The following is a 25,060-nucleotide window of genomic DNA, read 5'->3' as shown; positions in this document are numbered from 1 at the left end:
AGCAATTCACCTCGATAAATCCAACGAGTCTGATTAATAATTTACGATAAAAATGAGGCTGATACTGCACGAAACAAGCAAAACATGAGAAAGAATGCAAGCACTGTATTCGCATTGTGCAAATGTCATGGAAAATGCTATGTAACGAAAAAGGTGCAAAAATCAAACGCAACACAAACACACTGGCAAAATTAATCGATATCACAAAGCGAACATAATGTTCATTGAAGTGTTGAACTATTATCTAAGATACTTTGAATATTGTGTCAACTACAAATCAGAAATAAAATAACATTCGATTGACATAGAAGTTTATTTTATAGTATTATTTTTAACATTTGTAACAAAGCAAAGTTCTTTGGGCCTTTGTGATTCGTTTTTGCGACCATGATGTTCAAATCGTCCTCATCGTAGCGTTTTAGATTGGGACAGCACGAGTGGATGAAAAAACGTCGTAGGTCCTTGCCCGTGGATTTTCAGTTGGTTCTTCATCCGTTGGAATAATTATTCGAGAAGAAATTGTGCAAATAACTTCTTCGAAATGCATAAGCAAGTGCTTCAAAAAGCGTGAGTTCTCCTTCGGTTTGAAGTTTCATTACGTCGATTTCCATCATCACACGATATGCTATAGTCGCCGTTCTGCACAAATTGCAACTTGGGTATAAAACGAATATACTCTTGCTTTTGTAAAAAAATGATGATGATGCGGACAGCATCGAAATAATTGTCTTTAATTTTTTTTTTAAATAAAAAAACACATTATCCAACTTCAAGGTTTTTGCTTTTACTAAATCTTGTAAATTTGTAAAAATCGTTCACATAAAATTGCAGACTGCTTTGATTTCGAAATTATAATAAAAACTTCGACAATTTGAAAACTATGTAAAAAAGAAGAAAACATCGCCAGTGAAAATGAAAGTGACAAAAATAAAGAAATTTTATTCACAACGAATGAAAGAGACAATCTTGACTTAATAAATTGAATAATCGCTTCTGGAGCTACAAGACATATTAACAACGATCAAAAGTTCAAAAAAAATCTTCCTGGCGCGATCAACACAAGTCACATCTAATTTAATTCTAATCTAGTTAACCGCTGTGAATCTGTGCTTAAATATGCAAAATGTCTTTTGAGAGAGTTGTTAACATTTTTCTCACATTATATAAGCTCGCTTACTGTTGCTACAATGTAAAATTCGCGAACGAAAAATAGCTTTGAATACGATCAAATAAAAATGACATTCTCAGCCTGCCATCGGCAACCATTTCATTCTCGTTCACATTTGACCATTCTTATTCAATCGACCATTTTTGAAAATTAAATAAAAAAAACTCGTCGCTTTTCGAATGAAAAACATATCAAATTCAATGCAATGTGGCATGTATGCAAATGTTTTGATTTTCGGTATTACATGACACATTCATTCATTTCCACTTGATTTTTTGGTCGTGTTATTTTTCATCGTACGTTACATTTGCATCAGAATTTCTAAATGGTTGATATCAACTTGACGAACATCATCACAATCAACAATTCAACGTAGTATCATTGCATAGTTCGTTTTATCTCTCGCTCCCTTTCGCAGTCAGGAAAAAAAACAGTTTCCCAGGAATCCATTTCTATTTCATACGAACACCTTTCTCATTGATTGACGAATGGTACGACACATTGACATTACAAAACATTTGTTTTTGATGTAGTGATTTCCTTCCAACCGAAAACTTTTCACTTCTTCTTCGTTGGTATTTTTCTTCTCTTGCTCCTTTTTTTACTCTATTTTATTTAAATTTAATCGTGAATTTCAATTTTCTTATTCATTCAAATCTTATGCTGAAAAGTGCGCAGTGAAAATGACATGCCAATAAATTTGTGCGTTTGCCCAGAGCACGGATGTCAAGATCAAAAAGTCCATCAATTCTTGAAGTAGATGTGAACTTACTCTTTTTTTCTCTATCCCAACTCTCTTTGCAGCAAGAGAAGAACTTGTGACAGCTAGGTGTTTGATTTGATAAATAGCGATTGGTCGATGAAAAATTTTCTAGCATTATAAAAATTGCAGTTTTACAATGTTACATTTCAAAGATACATCAATATTTTATAGGTTTAAAAAATGTAACAACACATAACATGTTATCGATAGAATATCAATGTAACGATTTGTTAGTATTGAATAATGTAAGTCTCATGTTGATCGGTTTCGCCTTTGAAATACGGTTTCGTGCAAATCATATAGGTTTTAAACGAGATCGCAGTGAATCGTGCAAACTATTCTAATAATCGAATAAAATGCTTGGCCCACGTGATTGCGATTAGAATTTTAGGCGATAAAGTGAGAAAGAGAAGACAACATTGTATGCGATACATTGAAATTGGTTGCATTTTTATTTATCGGTTGGATTTTATTAGTTTTTGAATAATGGCGAGTGTCTCTTTCTCTCGCATATGCGAGTACTAATAAAAATAAAAAAAATCAGCGACTGTAAAATGTGTTTGTTTGATATGGAATGGGTTATGTGTGTGTGTGTGTGTTGCGTTATTGATGCGTTTTATTGTTAAATTTGTTGCTGTAGAATTTGCATTGAATAGACTTTGTGTTTCCATTTTTTAACAGGAGCATCAGCACCATGCCAACACACCATTTCATCTCTCCATGCACCGAAATGGGCATTCTGAATACGCGAGTTATTTTTTTTTCTTCTGTTTCAACAGCAGCATCAAATACACAATTGAAACTCGCAAAAGAATTGAAACGTGCAGAGTGAGTCTGTTTCGTTGTCATAGCAGAACAAATGGCACGAAAGAGCGAGGGAGACAAAGAGAAAGAGCAGTACAAGAGAGATCAACAGTAGCAAAACACGGATTTGATCGTTTTTTTGGGCGCGCGAACCGACCACGATAAACATGACGGACGAAAGAATTATGCATTGTCAATGGGAAAAAGAAGGAGAGTGCTCATCGTTTTTAGCATACATGGTAAAACAGAGGCATTTGTGTATTTTATGTGTGAGAGAACAGAGAGAAATTCAACTCACCAGAAGTAAGAAGGAAAAGTACGCACACACTCACTTCGATTGACAACACACACACACACACACACACACACACACACACACACAAAATTCACGGAATGTTTTTATATATGTCCATCTGCATCTCGAGTACAAACCTTTTGCATGGTGTAAACAATAACATTTGTACAATTCCCTTTGTCAATCTCGAATATTTACTCGAATTGTTTTCAACAATTGATTTTGTAATAAAAAAAAGTGCAATTGCTCACACTTACAGATCTTGGATTACTTTCAAATGCATCCAAAAAAATGATCTAATTTGATACAGCTCTCAATCGCTTACCATTTTGGGACTTGATTGCGTCAAACAGAAAGAAGAAAAAAGCAACGAAAATTGCTGGCGCAAAAATTCGATCTTCGAAATTATCGTCATGTTTTCAGTGATGAACCCGAGCAGAAAATAAATGGTTTGTTTGCGGTTCATTTTATTGCTCATTGACTAGACACAATTTTTTATGATATTCGATTGTGTTTGCGATGCGACTGGAGACAGACAACAAACTGCATATACAATCGAACAAACAAAAAAGGAATTCATATACGAAAAACCGAAAAATTTATGCTATGCATGTCATACCTATGCCAATAGTACGAGTTAAAGAAAAGGAGACGCTCTGCAGACCCATCAGTCGATGGAATCTCCTTGACCAAAATATTTCGAACTATAAAATGTCTAAATTTTCGGATTTGTTACTTCTCTCTCTCTCTCTCTCTCTCTCTCTCTCTCTCGGTTTTACTATCCAAATGGATGTGAATTGTAAATATTTTCCTCACAAATGTATGCGATTTGTAAATGAATTGAAATCGGCTGTCAACCGCAACCCGATCAGTTTATGGGTTAATATTGTAATTATCGTATCAACAAGGTTATCTGATTGAAATGCAAGCTACTCACAAACCAAAATATTGGAAAAATTTGTGGAACACACACAAAAAAACAAAAAGAAAAAAGGAATCGTCGGCTAAAAGTGTTTTAGCACATTTTCGAGACGATACAAAAAACGTGTTGATTTTCGAATGTATTTTCTCTGGTCGCAACTTCCAATATTTAATAAAAAAAACCGTGTGTGATCTCTATTTAGTCGAGACGAAGTCTTCTTTCCATTTCAACCGATGAAAGAACAAGGACTGTCCAAGCTTTTTGAAGGGAAAAAATTCCTGAGAGAAGAAAAAAAAACCGTCGAACATTTTTCCATTTTTATCAATTTACACATCAGCAGAGAGTGAAAAAAAACGATGCATTTTTCGAGTTGGTTCGTGTGCGATCTTCATAATGTCGCACATTTTGAATTTGAAATGAAACAAAAAAAGAAAGAAGATATTGCCGAACCGAATTTTTTTAAATATACATGTATCAACATCAAAGACTACATTTTTGTAAATGTTTGCATCGAAAAGTCTGTTTAAATAACCCGACAGAAGAAATCACTTCTTCCGGCGGCTACTGTTTTTTCTCTGCTCTGCTTATCTCTCTTTCTACTCGTACTCGCCACTCTCGTGTGAAGAAAAATATAAGTGTCTTAAACGTAACAAAAGAGTGTTCATTTAAATTACCAAAAGACTTCCAAGTGGTTGTACAAAGTGTAGTAACACGAACGAACACCACTTTCAATGTCGCTTTTTGTTATACAATGTATTTTAAAGAACCGTATACAAACTTCCAAATCAACTGAAGAGAGAAGAAACTTCAAATCGATATCGGCTGTCTGTTTAACAAAAGCGACATCACGGAATAAAAAATTGCGCATGAATTATTGTGATTTTGGCCTACGTCTGTCCATTGACGATCGCCGCATACTCGAATGATTTTTTTTTACAATTCGATTCCTTTTCCATCTTGTCTTTCATCGGTGAATTGGTCGTTTGGTAGTTGTTGTTTTTTTATTCATTTTGAAGCAATGTTACATTCTTTGTTTATGTTTGTGCCAAATGAATGCAATCTTCACAGTGATGGTGATAAGTGTGCACATAATTTGTATACATAAATGATGTCGAATGAGATGATACTCTCTGGACACGCATATACACAAACCACACACTTTTCGTTAACACACACACACACACACACTTACGCACAAAACGGCAAATGTGCGCAAAGGCAATACAAAGACAATAAACATTTCGATTTTGTGCGTTTTTTTCCACCATTCGGATTAAGTATTCGGAGCACAAGGCAAATATAAATGGAATACAGAAGAAGAGAAAAAAAATTGCTGAAGAAAAACAAAGCAAGATAAAACAAAACAGTTGAACTAAAAAAAGAGAGCAATACAAAGAGAGAAAGAGATCGTGAGTGCGGCACATTCCGATTGATATTTGAATAGATTTTAATGTTGTTTACATAACTTTATTACATGACCCATACGACGACGATGTCGACGATGGTTTAAAAAAAAGAAGATATTCAACATTTACATCACTTGGATGTTTACTTGCTGTGTGCACTCTGAAGCAGAAAAAGATCAACAAATGTGTGTGTGTGTGTGTGTGTGAATTCGCCTGCGCATTGTTTACATCGAGCACACATAAAAAAGTGCTGGCTGACTGGCCGCCAACCGCTTGCCTTAACAAACCATTTGGTTCCAACTTTCCTCTTGTTTTAAACAAATTAATGTATCCATTTAAGTAAACTGACGCTTTATTTGGGTGTATAATAATTAAATCAAATGTCGATTTTTCTTCTCGGTTTTGTTTGAAAACAAAATCCTTAAGTAGTTTATTGATGTTTGACCTCTACTTAAACAAATTGTAGGCCATAAATGGTTTTGAGATTTCAAAAATTCAAAATAGAATTCAAATCCATTTAGAAATTTCGACAGCAAAATAAACCATGTGGGCGATATAAGAAAAAATGGATCTCAAGCGTTTAACCTTTTTGAATTGAAAGTCGGAACAGAGGGCGGAGCACTTTAAACGTCCGAAATTAATTAGAACAAATTATTCCATACCAATAACTGACCAATTGAGGAAGAGAACGACTTAATGGATGTTTCACACTTCTACTTTTTGGTTTTTGTAATGGATTCCATTTCAAAATACAAAAATGTGATTCACACATTTATTCTGCTCGATTCCATTTGAACGTGAAGTTTATTTAAATATCAAACTAATTAATTCATCAAATTCTCTAGTAATGTTCTCTTGCGGTCAAAATGTTTTGCTTTTGCAATGAATTGCTACTGTTTTATTATCAGCATCATCTCTACATCGTCATAATCATTCATCCAAAAAGTAATTTGTCGTTGTGTTTAATTGAATTACAGTCGCATTTCAAAGGACACTTACGATGAGTATGTATAACGGGGTTCAATGTTACCAATGTTCTATATTTCCCATGGTCATCAGCTTGCAGTTGTTCTGATGCTATCCATTTGCGTTGTGCCTTTTCCAAAAAAAACCCATTGAACTTTCAAATGATTTATCGTGACAAATTTTACCATTGAAGAATCGACACCTTCATTTATTTCAATTTAAAGGAATTCCGACAGCGGTTTTGGTGGAAAGTGAAATTGGAAAGCCTGACCAAAACACACTCGTAACCCATGTGCCTCGTGCACATCGTTTCATTGTACTATATATTATTGTATTATTGTCGGTTCTGGTTTTTCGATGCTATTGTCAATTGTGTTATCGATCGTTTTACTGTTAAACAACAATTTCAATGAAATCAAACAAAGATGACATGCTCCGTGTCTCTGTGTGCGACAGAGAAAAACATAAAAAGAGAGAATGGGAATAAAAAGGTGATGAAATGAATCGGACGACAACTGGAGCCAAAATGAAAAATTGCATGTAAGTTTGGCCCAGCTTACAATGTAACAGTGCATGTATCTACTATATCGATGTGTTCATCTATGAGCTCGTTTAATTTATCCGATCGAGTTGTTTCCCTCAATCATGTCATTGTCATCAAAAGATGCGTAAAATTAATGTTGACTTTCCCCGCACAATTGTCGGAATATAAGCGAGTGAGCGTGTTTCAATTTCATTTTGTTCATTGGTTTTTGTTGTTTGTATTTATGTTGCATTGTCATATACGGCCTAATTCTTTTTCTTTCATATTTTGCATCGATATTGAGCATAATCATGGGCAATCTCTCATCTCTTAGTCAGTCAGTCAGTTATACCGAGTTAAAAACTGCACTCCCTTTTCAATCTCACTTTTATTCCATATTGCCTTTTGGTATGTGTGTGTGTGTACTGTGTATGTATTTTTTCTTGCTCATTTTCGTTCGGTATTATTTTCGGCTACCGGTGAAAAAGGAAGAGTGTTAAAAGCCACAATGAGATCGTTGCACACGAGTTTTATTGTGTATTGTATTGTTCTGGTTGTTGTCGCTGTCGCTTTGATTTTCTCGACTCTTGTCTCGTTGTAATTTCGGTGCTGTATGATGTTGTTGTTGCTGATGTTGTCATCTCGCGTACCCTTCTCGTATAGAAGTACGTGCTATCACAGCTTGTACATTTTTGTGTATTAAGTGGAAAAGATGTATTAAAAATCATGTAATTGAATTATGAATGCTTATCTGTCTCTTTGTATAAATATTATAAAATATATGTGCGGATCTTTGGTGCAATTCTCACTTTTTCTCACTCACTCACTCTCTGCACGTTTGTTGTCGACAATAAATGTCCTGGTCCATTTATTTATTTTTGGTTCGTTCGTTCGTTTGAGATATGTGCTATGTGCGTTGTCATCGAAATTTTGCGCTTGCAACTCTCTCTTGTTAAAATACACACATTAAATGTGTATGAACTGATGTGCAATGTGTGTTCATGCACATTATTGCTCTACAATACATCTCTTTGCCTCGTTATTTTTCCTCTACTTAACCATACATTATATATGTATCATCTATTTATTATTTGCCCATGAATTGTGATTCTTTCGTTCCTTTTTCTCTTCATTTCTCTCTCTATCTCTCTCTCTCTCTCTCTCTCTCTCTCTCTCTCTCTCTCTCTCTCAACCAACCCAAAAATATACGGTACATTCGCGCACATCACCAGAGTAAGAGACAGATATTAATTTATTAGATAGAAAAATGACAATGACTTTTACACAAACCAACAACCATTATAATTGATTAAGTAGGGGTTGTTGAAATGTAATAAAATTATTCTCATGTATAATTTATGGTGAATATATGCCGATTCAAAGACACTTCTATATTTTAGTAACGAATTTTCGTAGATTTCGATATACTCGTGTCACTGCCACTACACGGCAGTAAACACTAAATGGTTCAAACTCATTTTGATTCGATTATGAATTTCAATTTATTTTGAACGATTTTTGATATTCCCATGTACAATTGATTGTGGCAACAAGACGACAACAAAAGTCAAGCACATCACAAACGTACAATACAACCAACTGACAATAGTCTTGTGAGAGTAGTACTCTCACAAAAGGAAGCCAATTGAACAAAGTCGTTTTTTTCTTCTATCTTTCATTTTTGATGCTTTGAAATTGTTTTTCGGCAAACGTTGTTCACTTCAAATCGGAGTGCACTTTTTTTTGCGACCATTCACCCATAGAATATTGTCTTATCTCGATAAATTTTTCAATTCGTCACAAAAACATATTTTTCAACTTTGTGTTCATTGTTCATTGAATGGAATGTTTTGTCATTGAAATAATTGTTGTTTATTTTGTCGATTTGTTCCGGTTTTCTTGTTCTCTCTGTTTTGAAAAATAAAATGATCCAGTCTCAAGTCGACGCGTGCATATTGAACAACCGAGAAAAAAATGTATAATAATAATAATAAATCAAATTATCTGTGGAGAAAATCGCTTAAGATATATTGCCGCCATATTATGCCAAAAGTTCGGTTACAAAAAAAGAGCATTTTCCACACTTAAACACGCTCATCGAAAATGCTCGATGAATTTTTCATTCATTCAGATCTGGAGTGTGCGTGTGATACACATCATCATCATCATTGAGAAATTTGCTTGGATAAATGTTTCAAGGGCCGTTATAGAACAACAAAACAAACAATTACAATTCGATGCGCTTGCATATTGTTTGGATCAGTATGAATAAATTGCGAATTGCCAGTCGTTTTTTTCACCATTTTCTCTATTTCCCAAAAATGTTATTTGTTTTGATTATTTATTTATGACCGCAACAATTGAAATCGAAAACAAAAATCTAGCATTAAATTGTACAACGAATGGATTTTTGTCGCCGGTATATAAACGGCTTTGTCGATCGGCTTATTGTGCATGGATTTTTTTTTCTATTACACTTCTCGAAAATGATGAATTGTTTATGTTGTTAAGCAAAAATTTCATGTTAAGAATGTGTTGTACACATACGAGTGGTGCGTACATATGGTTAAGCGACAGCTGCTGTTGTTACTTCTGCGGTGCTTGTAATAATAATCAAAATCCGCCCATTTTTAAGCGCATGAAATAGCGTTCGTTATGGCATTTTTTTCTCATTGCTTTGGAAAGGCTTAATATTTTTTTTCTCCATGTGTGTGTCCATGCAGAAGCCATTTTTGTATATTTCTGCCAAAAATCGAATAAAAAATTACTTAAAGAACTACTGAAAAATCACTACTTAAAACGTAAGTATTATGACTTTGATGGCGGCAGTAACGGCTGCGATGACAGTGGCGGCGGCGGCGGCAATGAGTAAAACGCGTTTTATATGTGCTTTCGACATGTTTTTAATGGGATAAAATCCTCTCTCATAAACATTTAACTTATATCATAAGATAATTTTTATTCGCTGGCTACTCAAAAATGCAAAAACCATGTCCGAATATGTGTTTGTTGCGCGCGCCATAAGCATGAGCCATTTTGTCATAAAGTCAAAGAGTTTTGAGTGTGTTGATGGGCCGATTTTTGTTTGGCACAAAATGTTTTTTTAGTGTATAAAAAGAATATTTACCAAAAGCGGGCGCATAAAAAAATAAAATACACTTAATTGAACGGTTAACATATAAAAATCCAATCGATAAAAATGGGTTGTAAAAAAGCGATCAGTTGTGTTGTTGCTGCTTTTTTTCATCATCTTTTTTTGTTGCTTTTGTTGTTGTGTCGATGGATTTTATCGCATTTTATCGAAATGAAGCCATTATACGGGCTGATTTTTATTGTACAAGTAGTGGATTAGTGTCGCCGAATGAATATAATTTTCTCAACTCTTTCGGTTTTTTCCTTACTTCTTCGCGTCTCAAACGGTTTCTTTCTTCTATCAAAGAATATTTTCCGTAGAAACTGCGTGATGCTTGTGCAATAAATCGTATCAAATTTGTGATTTTTTTTCTCTTTTCCAATACATATTGTATTTGAAATTCATTTGAACAATAACGCAATTATTAGAAACATATCGTAAATGCAATAGATGGGAGAGATATGTTGAGGTTATGCACCGGTTGTGTTAGCAAAACCGCATCAAAATTTCCGTTTTTTCGGCGATTTTCCGCTTTAAACACCATGCCATTTGACATGATTTTCGAAAGTGTTGACACAAAATTCGTATTGTATCACCTCATTTTACACCGAATTCAATTTCACCTCAACGACGATATGCTAAATAGTGAAAAATAACTTGGTCACATATGTGATGGTAGATAAAATATGAGAAACTAATTCAACAACCGATAAATTGCCATCAAACGACATCAAATCAAATAACACATTGATTTATTTATCGATTGGTGTGTCAATGTGACTCGTTGACTAACTCACTCACTCGCTTGTTCATCGCTTATAGAGAGCAATTTCGATTCGGGCACAACATATATAATATATATATGAATACGTGTAAAGATTGCTACTTGAAATGCCGTCGGTCACCTAAAATTTGATTCTCGCAACAAAATAGATGCGCAAAAAACGACAACGATGATGATCTAGTCAAATGGCAGAAGTTTTGTAGTTCATAGAAGTGAAAAAAATCGAAAAATTAAATGCCAAAAATTACTAAAATTCGTGATTTAAATTCGTCGATATGTGATTGAAGTGTATGTCAATTGGGAGAGAGAAAAAAAAGATGAAATAGACAGAGTCTCATATGATTTATTTATATCGTCCTCTCAATTGCCAACACGAGTGGTGTGTGTTGTCCATGGTAATTTCTCTCATTGAATTGCACCGACGTTTAAATGCCCAACATTGACAATTTATTTGACGGAGTTTTGTTGGGTGATTTGTTAAATGCTGTTATACTACACAGATCAAATGTTGTCGTTACAGGAAAGAGTGTCGCAGTGCAAAATGATAAAATGTGTCGATTGATGAACACAACATCAATCTTTCTCTTTCTCTCTTTCTTTCGCATGCCGGTCTCGATACAGTATGAAATTCAATCAGTTATTGGGTGCATATGAAGATGTGCAAATTGTGCATTTAACTGTACAACAAACCCACAGCGCGGCAAATGTCTCGGAATATGTGCACGCGGCATGTGTGTGTTGACACGAAGAGAGAGAGAGAGAGAGAGAGAGAGAGAGAGAGAGAGAGAGGGAAATTGTGAGTATCGATGGTGTACGTCAGAGAGCAATTGATTTCAACAAATTTTACATGATTTATTGATTTGTATATACATCAGCAACGTGTGAATTTCCATTTGAAACTAGATTTTATTTTCGTTTCGTAAATTTGTCTACATTGCCATTGCACAACCCAATAAAATTCAATGATAAAGCAAATTGTAGAAAAGCCATATTGATATTGTGTGCTCGTGTTGCTGTTTATGCTTTTTGCAAAATTGCGGTCGGATTTTCCTCCGATTACATCGTAATTGTGATGACTGTGTAAAATAGCCAAATTATAGCATACTACTTTGGCAATTACAAAACGGATACACGAACAGTGTGTCATGGTGGCCAACTGATTCACTTGTAAAATCTCAGCATTTAGTAAACTTATTCGCTCTCACAAATGACTATTTGTGTCACACACCATCTCGCTCTTGCCGTTCGTGCTTGAAAATTTGATTCGGCTTTTCTTAGTTTTGTGTAAATAAACTTTTGACCGCAAACACATTTTGCATTACTATACCGAATAGTTGTGTCAATTTCAATATGGAATGAGAACGGAGTATGGGTACGGCAAAAGGAAATAATCTTAACCAAATTTTTGGTTTGCGGTACGGTGTATGAGTAATCTTCAAGTGGTTTTCCAGTCACAAAACCACCGATTTCATTTCCACACAGATAATTTTCCAAATGTTCGATGTTGCCCGTACAACATTTCTTAAGTAAAAGCAAATATAGAATATATATTTGACGACATTTCAAAAGAAAATGCGAAAACAGCCGAGAGAAAGAGTCAATGAATATCAAAAAAAATTCTATTTGAAATCGAGATTGAATGAAAAAAAGGTATCAGTAATGCAATTTAATTTAAATATAATTTTGCGCATGAGATGTATGCAATTTCCAATACATAACATTCAATAGTGACGGATCGTGGTTGGATTCTTTCATTTCAATATGTTGCCACGTTTCAAAATGATTAATTAAAATCATTTAATCGAAATGGCTCGTTCGGTGTGCCGAACACTTAACGAAAATTGCACAGAATTATCTTATTTGCCATTAAACCGGGCATTTCTCTTTTGCTCGCTTGATAAAATACGAGCCTTTTGTTGTGTGCACAAAACCCGTTCGAAATGCGAATGAAAAACCAATTCACACAAATTATAACGCATAATAAAGTTATCAGCAATACGTTTCGGCGATTATATGTTGAGTTGGTTGTGTTTTTTTTTTGTTGTTGATATTTTATTATTTTTATTTAACACATTCGTTAAGAAGTTCGCCGAATTTAAATGATTGTTCGACATTTTTTGAATTGACCGTCGGCGGCCTCAACTCAATAGAATGTGTAAATGCAATGAAAATGCGAAGTGGCACGAACAAGAAAACGTATAACACACATATGTGTTTTGCGGAAGAAAATGCACGTACGTATGTATCATTCGTTTTTACGGACTTGTAGTTTCGTACTTATTGAATCTGTCGAGTAATTCGTGGCAGAATGTTCGAAGTCTAGAGCTGTTGTTTTCTGTCTTCTGCATGGTCATCATAAAATGGAACGTTATTATTATCATTTGAGCCATGTGTATGTGTGTGTGTGTTAAGTGACTCGATCGCGTTTATTTGTGCGAACGCGAGTGCGCACGTGATTGGATCCATTTATCGCACGAATAGCCCGGTTTTATTGAGGGTGATCATAAATACCAAAAATAGTTTTTTTTTTCTTTCGCTCTCTTCTTTTTCTCTCTAATAAAGTTACTCTGCTCTGAAATCATCAGCGATGGTAGATATAGATACTGTATGGAATGAGCTTAAATGAATTCTTGATATCAATCAATTTGTGCTCTTTCAAATGCACCGTATATGTATTGTTTGAAACCAATAATCGGTTTTATTGGTTGGAAATTTGATGTGATTCCATTCTCTTATTTTTCAATGTCGGAGAATCATCACAAATCGGATAAAAAAGGAATTCATCAAAAAAAATTGTAGACAAATTTTTCACACGTTCATGAAAACGGCGGGCATAATCACAAAATTCCTTGTGGTTCGTCATCGCGATCGTGGTCATTTATATATTTTGAATTTGAAAAAAATGAAGCAAAGAGAGCGCGAGAGAATAAGAAGAAGGAATCTCTGTGATTATGTTTATATTCGCTTTTCGGAGTCATTTACTTGATTTACCCCAAATATAGAGGCACACACTGGCTGTTGTCTCTTCGGTTTTTTATTGGACTTCATTTTGATTTTAATCAGTGAAACAGTGTGCCTGTGCGTCAAATTAAAATCAACCGAGTCTGGTGTCTGATTATCTCTCCGTTCTCGGCCCGTCTTTTTTGTTGTTGTTTTGCTTTATAACACATAAAAGTCCATCACTCTAAAATCATTGGCTTTTGGATTTTTTAGTTGTGTGATTCGTTATCTTCTTGAAAAACTGCTGCTTTTTTCTTTCTTTTTTTTTAAAAAGAGAATCAAACACTATATGCAACGCTTAAATATGCTCATTTTCAATCCAATCAATATAGTGTAGATGTATATATGGTAAAAATGATGTGAAATAACCAAATGTACAAAATGCGTTGTTTCTTTTAATTCGTTGGCTTTGTTTTCTGTCTTAGTTTTTTTTTCCTTTTCATTTATTGGACTTCTTTCTTCATCCCAATACTAGTATATAGTTTTCCACTTGGATAAGTGGTTTTGGTGTTGTTGATATTTGAAAATTTGATTGTCTTTTTGTTGTTTGCTGTCCCATTCTGATATCACAATGTTGTGCATATTTGTATGGAGGTCGTGCAGCCTCATGCAGTGGTTATAGGCCATAAATCACATAAATGAATATATTCGAAGTCGAAAAGAAGTATTAATGGGCTGAACGAGTTGACTAGAGTTTAATTTTAACACGAAAGCAGAAAAAAAACGAATCAAAAACCAGTGGAGACTATGGCGTTGACGGCGACGATGATGTATTTCACATTGTACATAAAAAAAAATACATTGCAAACACGGCAATCACACACCGATACAGTCAACTACTTCATATACTTGTGAATCTTCAACAATGTGCAGTTTTTTTCAATTCCTTGCTCGACGCTTTTTTCTTCCATCATATCGATCGGATTTGAATTCTATCTATCTATCTCTCTCTTGCTGACAACTCCTAAGCACATAGACTCTTGTGGCGGGTGTAAAATGCGTGTGATGCATTTGTGTTTACTGTCGCGCGGTTGTAAAGCCATATATGCGTGTATTGCATATAAATATTCCTAAACATCTTAAGTTAATAAAAATATAAATTTAATTGATAGGTGCCTTTTGGTCGTTGAGCTGTGTGCTCTTTGTCTTTATTGTCGTATTGTTGTTATTTTTGTCTTCATTCTATCTTTAACAGGTTCAGTCATGATGGTCAAATGGCATTGTCTCTTTTTTTGTTCCTTTTCGATTTCTTTTTTTTTATGGAATCGAATCGAAAACATTACTCATCCATCAATATATCATCATGGTCGTCGTTGTCGTTTTCGTCATGATTGTGAAGTTAAATCAAGTCAGTTCTACTGATATGTGCTCAAACCAGAACAAAACGAAATTCTTTAATTTTTTATTATTTCATAAAAGTATTAAATTTATACTAGTTTTATTTGAACTCTTTTTTGTCTCGTTGTTCTCTTGGTTTTTTTTTTGGTCATGGCGAATCGAGCACAGATCTACAAAAGAATACCGAAACATCAATAGCAACACAAAAAAGCGATTGGAAAAACGACGTCCGAAATTCCGTCAACACAGAGTGAATAAAGAAATAAAAAGGTGGTTTTGAATTTTGTCGTTTCATTCTCTCTCTGTGTGTGTGATGCTGCTGTCGCTCTGAACGGTTTCTAATGTATTCCTTCGATTAGTTTTTGAGAAAACAGAAACCATTTGAATTTTGACGGAATCGAACATTGTATTTTTGTTTTATTTTGATTTATAATTTGAGTGATGGATCTTTCGAAAAATTTGAATTTTATTGATTTTATTAAGAAGGCACAAAACAATAAACGCTCTGATATTTTTGTCTGTGTGTTTTCTTCTCGGCCTTTTTATACCATGACTCGTCGATTTACTCATTTAATCCTGCATTATAAAATTTTGTAAAGTTTTGCTGTTGTCAAAAAGTGAGAAAATTTTCGTTGGAATAAAATCCGTGAAACGGAAAGTTGATGTAAATCGATTCAAAGTCAATGTTTTTATATTATGATCGGTTTCAAATCTCTATTAATAACAAGATTTTATTGTTTCGACACAAATCGATTTGTCCCTTCCTTTAATTTCGTCACAAAGTTTCGTTTCTCTAAAAATCCAAAATTAGCAGATTTTTTCCATCAAACTGACCGTCGAAAAAAGCTTGCGAGGAAAAAAACTCGTTCGACCAAATGAATATGTGAACATGTTTTTTTTAGTGGAGAGATCAACATTGCCAAGTTAGGATTTGCAATGGATACATACGATACAGTGGCAATTATAAATCAAAAAGCCAATTACAATTTTGAAATTGCGAAATCGACAATTAGCTTCGACTCGAGACTACGATTGGTGTCGAATCAAAGCGTTTATTACATCACATATCATTTGTTGGCCAGTATAAACTTCAATTTCACCTATTTCGGGTATATACATATCAAAGACGATTAAGAAAACAATAATGTCGACAATAAATAAAAAGAAACACAAAACACATAGGAAATTGATTTCGAATGAATTGGTGTGTAGATTTTTTTCTTTCAATGTTGATACTTTCCCCATGCAATTCAAGAGATTATATATTTCCCTGTTTGTAGAAAATGGATAAATTTAATGTATGTTTAGTTGCCTAAATGGTGTATCTCAAGTTTGGTTTCTATTTCGAAATCGATATACTCTCTCTCTCTCTTTTCCTCCATGAAATGATGTGAAAAGTGAGTGCCAATGGAACCGAAATATATGCACATAAAAGCGATAAAATGCGAAGTAACAATAGCGCAATTTGTTTGTGCCACGCGTTCTTCAGGACCGTGTGGCCGTTGAACGAGAGAGGAAGAGACAGAGCAAAATAAGTGAGGGTGGGCGAGAACGAATGAGGTGAACGTTTACATATTTATTGGCTAATTTCATTTCGATTGGCAATAAAATATATCGGCCTATTGAAACTAAATCAAAGTGATTTTCGGTACATTCACATTCGATACGATTAGTACATAATTCAAATTCAATTAAAAAAAAAACTACGTTTTTGTTCTTTCACTCCATATCTCTTCAATTCGATGCGTTCAAGTCGCATGAAGTGCGGAAGATGTAATTTAAACACCACGCGCATATTGGATATTGTGTAAAACATTACCATACTACGATACGGCGAATAATTGTAATTCGAATTTAATTGTTTGCATCGATCAATATAGATTGTCGGTCGATTTGCCACATTCAAGCATTATAAAATTCGCGCAAGAGGTGCATGAACGAGAATCGCCTTCTCTCTTGCATTTTCTGGTTTCTCTCCATTCACAAATTTGCATATTGTTTTGGGAATACATGCATTATTTGATATGTGATTTGTGCATGCGTGACTCTGGGTACATAAAGTTCATCATATATGTGTTCGTGTAGTAGTTTTGTTTTTATATTCTTTCTTTGGCATTCGGTGCATTCATCTCTTTAGATCGCCAATAAAAAATGAACAACACTGAAAACGATATAAGAACGAATTCTTGCGCGCTAAAATACACTCGCACACAACCACAATTGGAAACGGTATGCAAACAATGAATCGAACCGATGCGGCAAAACATCGTTTCGATTCCAAAATACAAACACTCTCTGGCGTGCAAGTGAAAAAAAAAAGAAAGAAAAGAAAATCAAAACTGATCCGAATAACAATGTGTAAACGTTTTATTTGTGTAAATGAACAAACATACTTGCACCGTGTTCACGAACCTAAATGAATATGTAAACAGTAGCATTTTCAAGGAATCCCCGTTCTTATACGGTTCGTTTTTCGCAGGCATTTTGCATTTCTGTGTGTGTGTAAGAGCAGAAAACAACGGTGCAGTTACTGCTGCTGCTGCTGCTGCTGTAACAATCAAATGCGTATTTTTCTGCAGTGCCAACCGTTAGGTTTTCGATTATAGGTATCTCTCTGTTTTCAACGTCCCTTTCGAATCCTTTGTGTGCGACGGCGGCATTTGATTTTATGAACCAAACCAAACAACGAACGAAGAGAGAAATAAACAGGCAATAAATTTTCTTTTAATATTATTACCAAATATAATGAGATTATTTACAATTGACATTTCGAATGGTTGAAGTTAAGTACTCTCTGTTCTCTTCTTCTGCATTTTGCGTGCGCTCATGTGTATATGTGTATGTGAGAGTTTTGTCTTTGATTTCTGTGAGTTTTTGTTTCGGGCTACATTGATATTATTTTATTGGACTATGTTCTTACGGAAATTAAGACGCTTGTCAAAAACGAATTATGACATATAAACGCACACACACACAATCCAATCGAGCGAAAAATTGCACGATTTCACAACTTTACATATGTCTCTCTTTTTTTTTCTTTGTAAGTGAAAAAGCGCCGCGCGAATAAAATTCACCCCAAAAATTGGTTTCGATGTAAAACCATTTTGTCTTGAGTTTTCAACAAAGAAAATAGAAAACGGAATCAAGGAAGGAGAGCAAAGAACGGAGAGTATTTATATTGTAATTAATGTGGTGGAAATCGGCTCTCTGAACTCCAAAAACCACCATGCATTATCCGCACATACACACAGAAACATACCGCTTCTTGCCTTTAATGTTCATTTGCAATAATCACATATAAATGCGGAATAATATTGTTATTATTCAAAGATGTTTTTCGCCATTCAAGCGACGAGTAAGCGAACACAAAACGCAATTTAATCACATTGGCAATATGATTGCAATAAAGTAACAGCATATGCAATAAACTACAATTGTTGTCATACAATATGAGAATGAGAAAGAGAAAGAGGGAGAGCGTCAGAGAGCAGAATAAACCGCACAAAATAGTATTTTACGGGTTTTCAGTGTTGCTTAGCTCGAGAATTTTTCGGTTTTGTTGGAATATAATAGAGCGCATTCGGAATTTGTAACAGCGACAGCAATGACGAAGATCGGACCGGGTGGCCAATACACATTTTCAACGAATCCTTTTCATTCTTCGTCAACGTAATAATAATAATAATCATCATCATGATATATAATTGGTATTTACATTTTATTAAAACAATTCATCTTTTTTTTCTCGACCGAAAGCAAATTAATAAAACTTAACGACACAATTATGGAAATTAATTGAAAATGAAGTTATTGCGTTTTGTGTGCTCTTGCTGAGTGTATATGGACAATTTCAATTCAGATAAATGATTATAATCGTTATTATAATTGTTTTTTCTCGGGCTTTTGCGATTACTCTCACTCGGCTTCATTCACTTTCTTGTTTCGATTAACGGTGACATTGCTACTAATTTTCTGACAAATTTAAATTTTTCTTCGGCGATTTAAAAAAAACCTTCTTTTGCCATTTGTTTCATTTTTTTTTTCAATTTTCTGCTTTCTACTTAGTTTCAAATAAGAAAGAATGAAAATTTCCAAAGCAAAAAATTATCGCTTAAAAAAATTGAGTTTTAATAAATACTTACGTCGAAAACCGGGTGCTTCTGGTGAACGTTCTGGACTGCAAATCCGGTCACGATCGCCTTCTTCGCTTGTTTGTGCCTCAAGCGATTCTTCTTTGACTGGCGGCGATAGTGATGTACATGCTGGACTCGATGAGTCCGTTCGAAATGATTCACTTCCGCTGAATAAAATACCCTGTTGAAAAATAGATGCAATCCATTGGATTTCATTCACTTCGATAAGTATCTTGAAATTAATTACAAGCGAAATAATCTAAATTTATCACTCATTGATGATCGTTTTTCACCCCCAAGAAGTGGACGAAATAAATACAAATCGAATTCCACATTTTTTTTGTGCGCATAAGATTAACAGGAAAAACGGTGGAAAATGCTTAATTATGCCTTATCGATTACAGTATCTCAACCGTGTTCACCATTACATATAAGAGCATGGGAAATCACAAAAGAAACACTTTGTATCCGTTTTCTTTTTTCGCTCTTTTTCTCAAAATCAATGAGACAAACAGACAACACCGGTATATTGAGATCGTTGGTGAGTGTTTATTGCTGTAAATGAATTTCAAAAAAAAAATAATAATAAAATGTCTATTCAATATTTACCTGTTCCAAGCCGAGGCCAACGCATTTTGTTGGTGGTGCGAATGCTGATGGCAGCGGTAAATTCGATGGAAATGGCTTAACAAAGGCACCGCCGCTGCTGCTAAATGGATTGCTTACGGAGCTCGCTGATGTCACAGTTGGATGCAAAAAATGGGGTGGAAAACCGTGTAATAGATGTGCACCGTAACTACCAACTAACGATAAATGATGCAAATCCTTGGCATCTTGAATCTTTACATTGTTGCCAACAAGCATACCCGCAACATACCCCACGAACCAAAGATGAAAAATTGAAATAGAAAAGAAAACAAAACCGAAACGAAAAAAAAGAATTGCGTATTAGATGGTATGTTAGATCGAGTGAAAATGAGGTGAAATATGAAAACAGAGCCGGGCGACAGAGAATTTGTGTTCGATGATAAGCACATGTGATACGGATATGGGTGACAAAATTAATAATAACCAACTAATAAATATATGGAGTTTGGTACCGAACGAGCATTGTGTATGAGAGAAAAATGATTGGGTTTGCCACTGTGCCCCGTGCCGTGTACATGCATATAAATATCATACAGCTTTTAAATCACAAACGAAATATACACGAAAATTATGACGGGCATTAATGAGTGCGCACAGACGATATCTAAATTGTGTACGTGTGCCAAACGAACACACTGTTTAGCTACTTTGTTGTCGTCGTCGACGTTGTTGTTATTGTTTACAATATGTGGCCGCGGAAACAGTCGGCTACGTCGCTGAACTCCTGAAGCGAATTATTTGAATTTTGCACACCAAATATTTCAATCGGGTAATTTTCATTAATTTATCGTCGCATTCGCACTGTTTCGCCAAATCTTTTCGTGCCACCTTCGTTCACAACACATTTTTCCTCTCAATTTATTATTATGTTTGACATTTTATTTGCAAAGTGAAAAATGAATACGAACAAACGAATTTCACTTCCATCTAATTCCGAGCAAATGCCGACGATTTAATTCCGCCAAGATTTGCACAAATCTTTGAATCCATTTGTGCAAATAATTTTTTACCCTCGGATTTGTAATAATTTGAATAAATTCGTTACAATGAAATCAACAAAATCCAACGAAACATTTTATTCAATTTTCGCTTTTTGCGACAGTTGAGATGTCAATGAAATTTTTGGAAATGAATTTTTTTCCTTTTTTCTGATTTCTTCGGTTTTCATTGGTTTTAAATTCAATATCTCCTTAGCGAGTTCAATTGAAAAATGTTAGGACCCGATGTCAATCTCTTCATACTACTAATTGTCAAGTCAATTTGCTCAGTAGGTTTTCGTCTGTCAAATGACCATTTGGCCTCAGTGGTTGTGATATTATGTTGAATGTTGGACCGACAACACATAATTTGACCACATTCAAAGTAGAAGACGTTGCTTTGTTTTCCATTTTTGGAATGTTACCCTTGTTCGAGAATCGAGATGCAAATTGCTTAAGTTAATCTAAAGCAATTACTATATATCTGTTGGAATGTGAGAATGACTTGTGAATAATCCATGTTGTCTTTTGCAAACCGTATAGGGTTGAATAAGTGCAATTCCTTAAGCAAAGGTCACCTTTGGAAATCTCCAAGATCAAATAAATTCACACAAACGAAGAAGCTCCATTTTCTCATTCATTCTAGAGACGGTAAAACTGTATGCAATTCAATGGGATGAGTGGCATCATGACAAATTGTTTTGTTTGTTTTCGTTGAATCCCCCGAATTTGCTATCATCAGAATCAACATTTCTTTTATATAAACAAAATGCTGGGAATGAAGTGTTATCGATATGCGCGCAGTGCCTTAAGTGCAAATTGATTTGTCATTATTCATTTTATTACGCACGCCAATTTCAATTGAACATTTTCGTGGGAGATTTTTTAATTTGTGTGTGTGTTTTTTTGAAGTTTTGATTATTATTGCTTTAATACAAACCTGTGAATGAAATGGTCTTTGAATGCGTAATGCTTCACTAAGCCCATTGGCGGCTTGTGAAAACACAACCAATGCTGGTGACGGCAAATGTGCCGAACCGTATTCAGAACCTTCCATTGCCATTTATGTTGAAAACTGAACGGTTTCTTCACGGCCGATGATAGTTTTTTTTTTCTTTTTCAAATCGTTTATATTACGCTCACTGGGTTTTTTCTTTCGAAAAATCTCCTATTTTCATCAATCCAAACTTTTCCACGCTTGATGTCTCAGCTCGAAATCAAAGTATCCACAACATAAGCCGAATAGGAGAAAAAATTGGAATGAAACTGTCACATTTAACACCGAAATCAGTATGATTTTAGTTATTGGTTTGTGCAACTTTTTTTTTGGTTTTGCTTTATCAATTCAGTTGATAAAATAACTGTAATTGGCACTTGTGTCTCACTCGCGACGCATATATTTGTGTTCGTCTCTTTTTTCCACTGCAAAACGCACTGTTTTCGATTAATAACCATAATCTATTATAATTTCCTATTTTTTTGTTGTCTGTTTGAATTGGTTTCTGTGTTTCTGTTTTTTTAGGTGTCCCGTTTCACGTTCATTTCATTTCCTCGTAATTTAATCAATATTTGTATTTGACATTTGTTATTATTTGTGTAAATTTGCTGTTTGATTTTAGTTTTTTGGTTGGCGTTGGGAGAATGAGAAACAGAGGGCACGTACACGTTTCAATCTCCTACTTGGCATGCAATTTAGTGCTTATCTGCATACGCGCATTATGCCACAAATAAAATAGATTAAATGACAAAAACTCCGCAATTCAAATACGTTTCCATGCAAATTGAAATGCTCTAATTTACTTTGATAGCTATGGATGTCTATAACACGATTACGATCACAATATCAAACTGTTTCTCTTTCTTTCTCTCACTCACTCACTCGTTAATGATAATGATTCAAACGATTTTGAAGGAAAATCATGACCCACCAACAATGAAATTCGCCGATTCGACAAACACAGCATTCGATGACAGTTATTTATGTAATTAATTAGTTTTTCGATTCGTGATAAATCATTCGTGGAAATAAAGTGCTGGTGCAAATGTGCCCGTTGTGTGTGTGTATGGTGTATTGAAATTTGATTTGTCAAATTGTTTTATAGCCACCGTTGAGAGTGTCATTCAATAAGATTGTGATAGAGAACGGTGGATGATGTCACCAACATATCATTATCATAGGCATATGTGGATGATTCGATCTCGTGTGCATGCACATCCAATGGTAATCAATCAATGCGGTTTTCTGCTACTTGCATTTGCCAATTGTGTGATTTGATCATGTAAATGACACACAATGTTTTGATTTGTGTAACCGAAAATTTGTTCACTGTATTTGTTTCACCTCACTCGCACAAAAATATCGGTGCATACATTTTTATCGTTGCACTCGATAACTTTTCCACAATGTGGTTTTGTTTAATGCGGTTATTGTGTTGTTAGTTTTTTTTTTTATTTCGGGGAAAACGATTATGATTTTAAATCACATCGGTTTGTTAAACACAAAATATTTTTGCACACATTTACATTTTTATGATGCAAAATTAATGGTTTATTTCTTTTTTCAAAAATGCTTTATCGTTTGTTGAGCTTAAATAAATCTTATCACTTTACGATATCCGGTTTTGTAGTCCTTTCCTCCGAAATGGCAGGTTTGTTTTCTAAAAAAATCCAAACTCAATTTCAAAAAAAAAAAATGCTTTAGAAAATTCCATTAAATTGTTCCAAAATGATACTTGAATAAATGATCATTTCTTATTTAAATGTTCGAAAAAAAAGGTTCATTTCTTTACACTCTATTTAATTAGCGATTTAAATTTACTTTTAATTCACTTCATTTCTTTTTTTTTCTCGCAAAAATAAAAATGATTCATTTTTTTACCGATGAGCGCTTTTAATTTAGATCCGTTTTTATGAAGTGATCCTATCGTTGCGCCGACGACGATAACAAATGGACTAACGAAAAAAAATATATCGCATGTGAACACGACCAACACCTGAATGCTACTGAATGGTATAGTACGATGTTCCAAATGTGTTTCACACAGCGAAGTGTTATTGTAACGTGTTTTCAGTTGTTGCCGTTTATGCTATATCATCTTCCAATCTGAGTGCATATACTGTGTGTGCGATTTACCACGCGCACGCATACACTCAAATATATACACATCGATGTTGCTTGTTTGTTGGTTTGGCGCACTGTTGAAAATCACTGTTTAGCAGAGTACTGGGTTTTTCTATGTAATCGCGCGCGCATACACACTACAACCACATCTATAGCGCTGGATGAATGGGTATGATATGTGTGTGTGTCGGGCATAGAGCACAACGCGAGCCAGTCAGCATCAAATGTGTGGTAAATGAGAGGAGGTAACGTTTGAAAATGAGGCGGTCTTTCCATTGATCAATGCAAATAAAATCACATGTGTGTATATTTACATACTCTAGTTAAATTTCTGAACGCCAAACGACTAAAAAAAAAACAAGAAAAAATACATACTGTTCGCTATCAACTAGCGGCAACTGCGAGAAGAGCAGATTACTTTAAATGTGTTCCTGAAAACAGCGACATGATGATTTTGTTGAGTGAGAGAGATCTGCGATTTTATGTTATGTGCTATTGCATGTGTGTGCTTGTTTGTTTCGGGGGTAGTTGTGTATAGTAAGTATACTGGCCAAAATCAGTATCTGAAGGTAAAAAGGCGAGTTATTATTGTCTTTCTTCGGTCGGGTGTCCTCTGGTTTAATCTATTTTTTACTCTGTCTCTTTCTCACTCTAACTCTTCCTTTCCTTCTTTTCGATAGACACAGATGGAACTTGTTCGCCAACTATTTTGATCATACTTTTCGGTGTTGGAAATTCAACGAACGGATATATCGTTTCGTCACTCATACACAACCAACTCCGATACTTTACCAGTTCATATGTATATAAAGAGTACAACATTTCCACTCATTCTCTCTCTTTCGCCATAGATTTTGGCTAGTTAGAGAGTGGTTAACGAAATACTCTTGCCACTATACTCTGTCAGCAGCAGCAACAACAACAACATCAAAAAAGAACAACAACCAACTATAATATAGACTATGAACTGTTGGCGAGGCGCTACCATATATAAAAAAGTGAATGAAAAAAAAAGACACGAACTGCGATACGAAACAGAGGCGAGAGAGAGCGAATAAAAATAGAGAGAAAGCAACTAG

General features: G+C 34.7%; 1 protein-coding gene across 3 annotated transcripts in view; it reads right to left on the bottom strand.

Moving 5' to 3' along the window:
- LOC116347544 (protein Teyrha-meyrha) overlaps positions 1-23,846 on the bottom strand; it is a 42,458-nt gene extending 18,612 nt beyond the window's left edge. The window contains exons 1-4 of one of the 3 annotated variants that reach the window (XM_031778164.1): positions 23,739-23,846; positions 21,801-23,517; positions 19,845-20,075; positions 19,245-19,416 (exon numbers count right to left, since the gene is read on the bottom strand). In XM_031778164.1, coding sequence (XP_031634024.1) covers positions 19,245-19,416; positions 19,845-20,075; positions 21,801-21,923 — 526 coding nt within the window. In that variant the 5' untranslated portion in view covers positions 21,924-23,517; positions 23,739-23,846. Of the gene's footprint in view, positions 1-19,244; positions 19,417-19,844; positions 20,076-21,800 lie in introns of all 3 variants that reach the window. The other 2 variants (XM_031778173.1, XM_031778183.1) reach the window with 2 other exon arrangements.
- Between the last annotated feature and the right edge of the window lie 1,214 nt (positions 23,847-25,060).

Source organism: Contarinia nasturtii, unplaced genomic scaffold (genome assembly GCF_009176525.2).
Source record: "Contarinia nasturtii isolate CC-2019 unplaced genomic scaffold, AAFC_CNas_1.1 Cnas_scaffold_129, whole genome shotgun sequence".
In the NCBI taxonomy this organism is placed as follows: domain Eukaryota; kingdom Metazoa; phylum Arthropoda; class Insecta; order Diptera; family Cecidomyiidae; genus Contarinia; species Contarinia nasturtii.
This window is presented reverse-complemented; position numbering and strand designations above follow the sequence as displayed.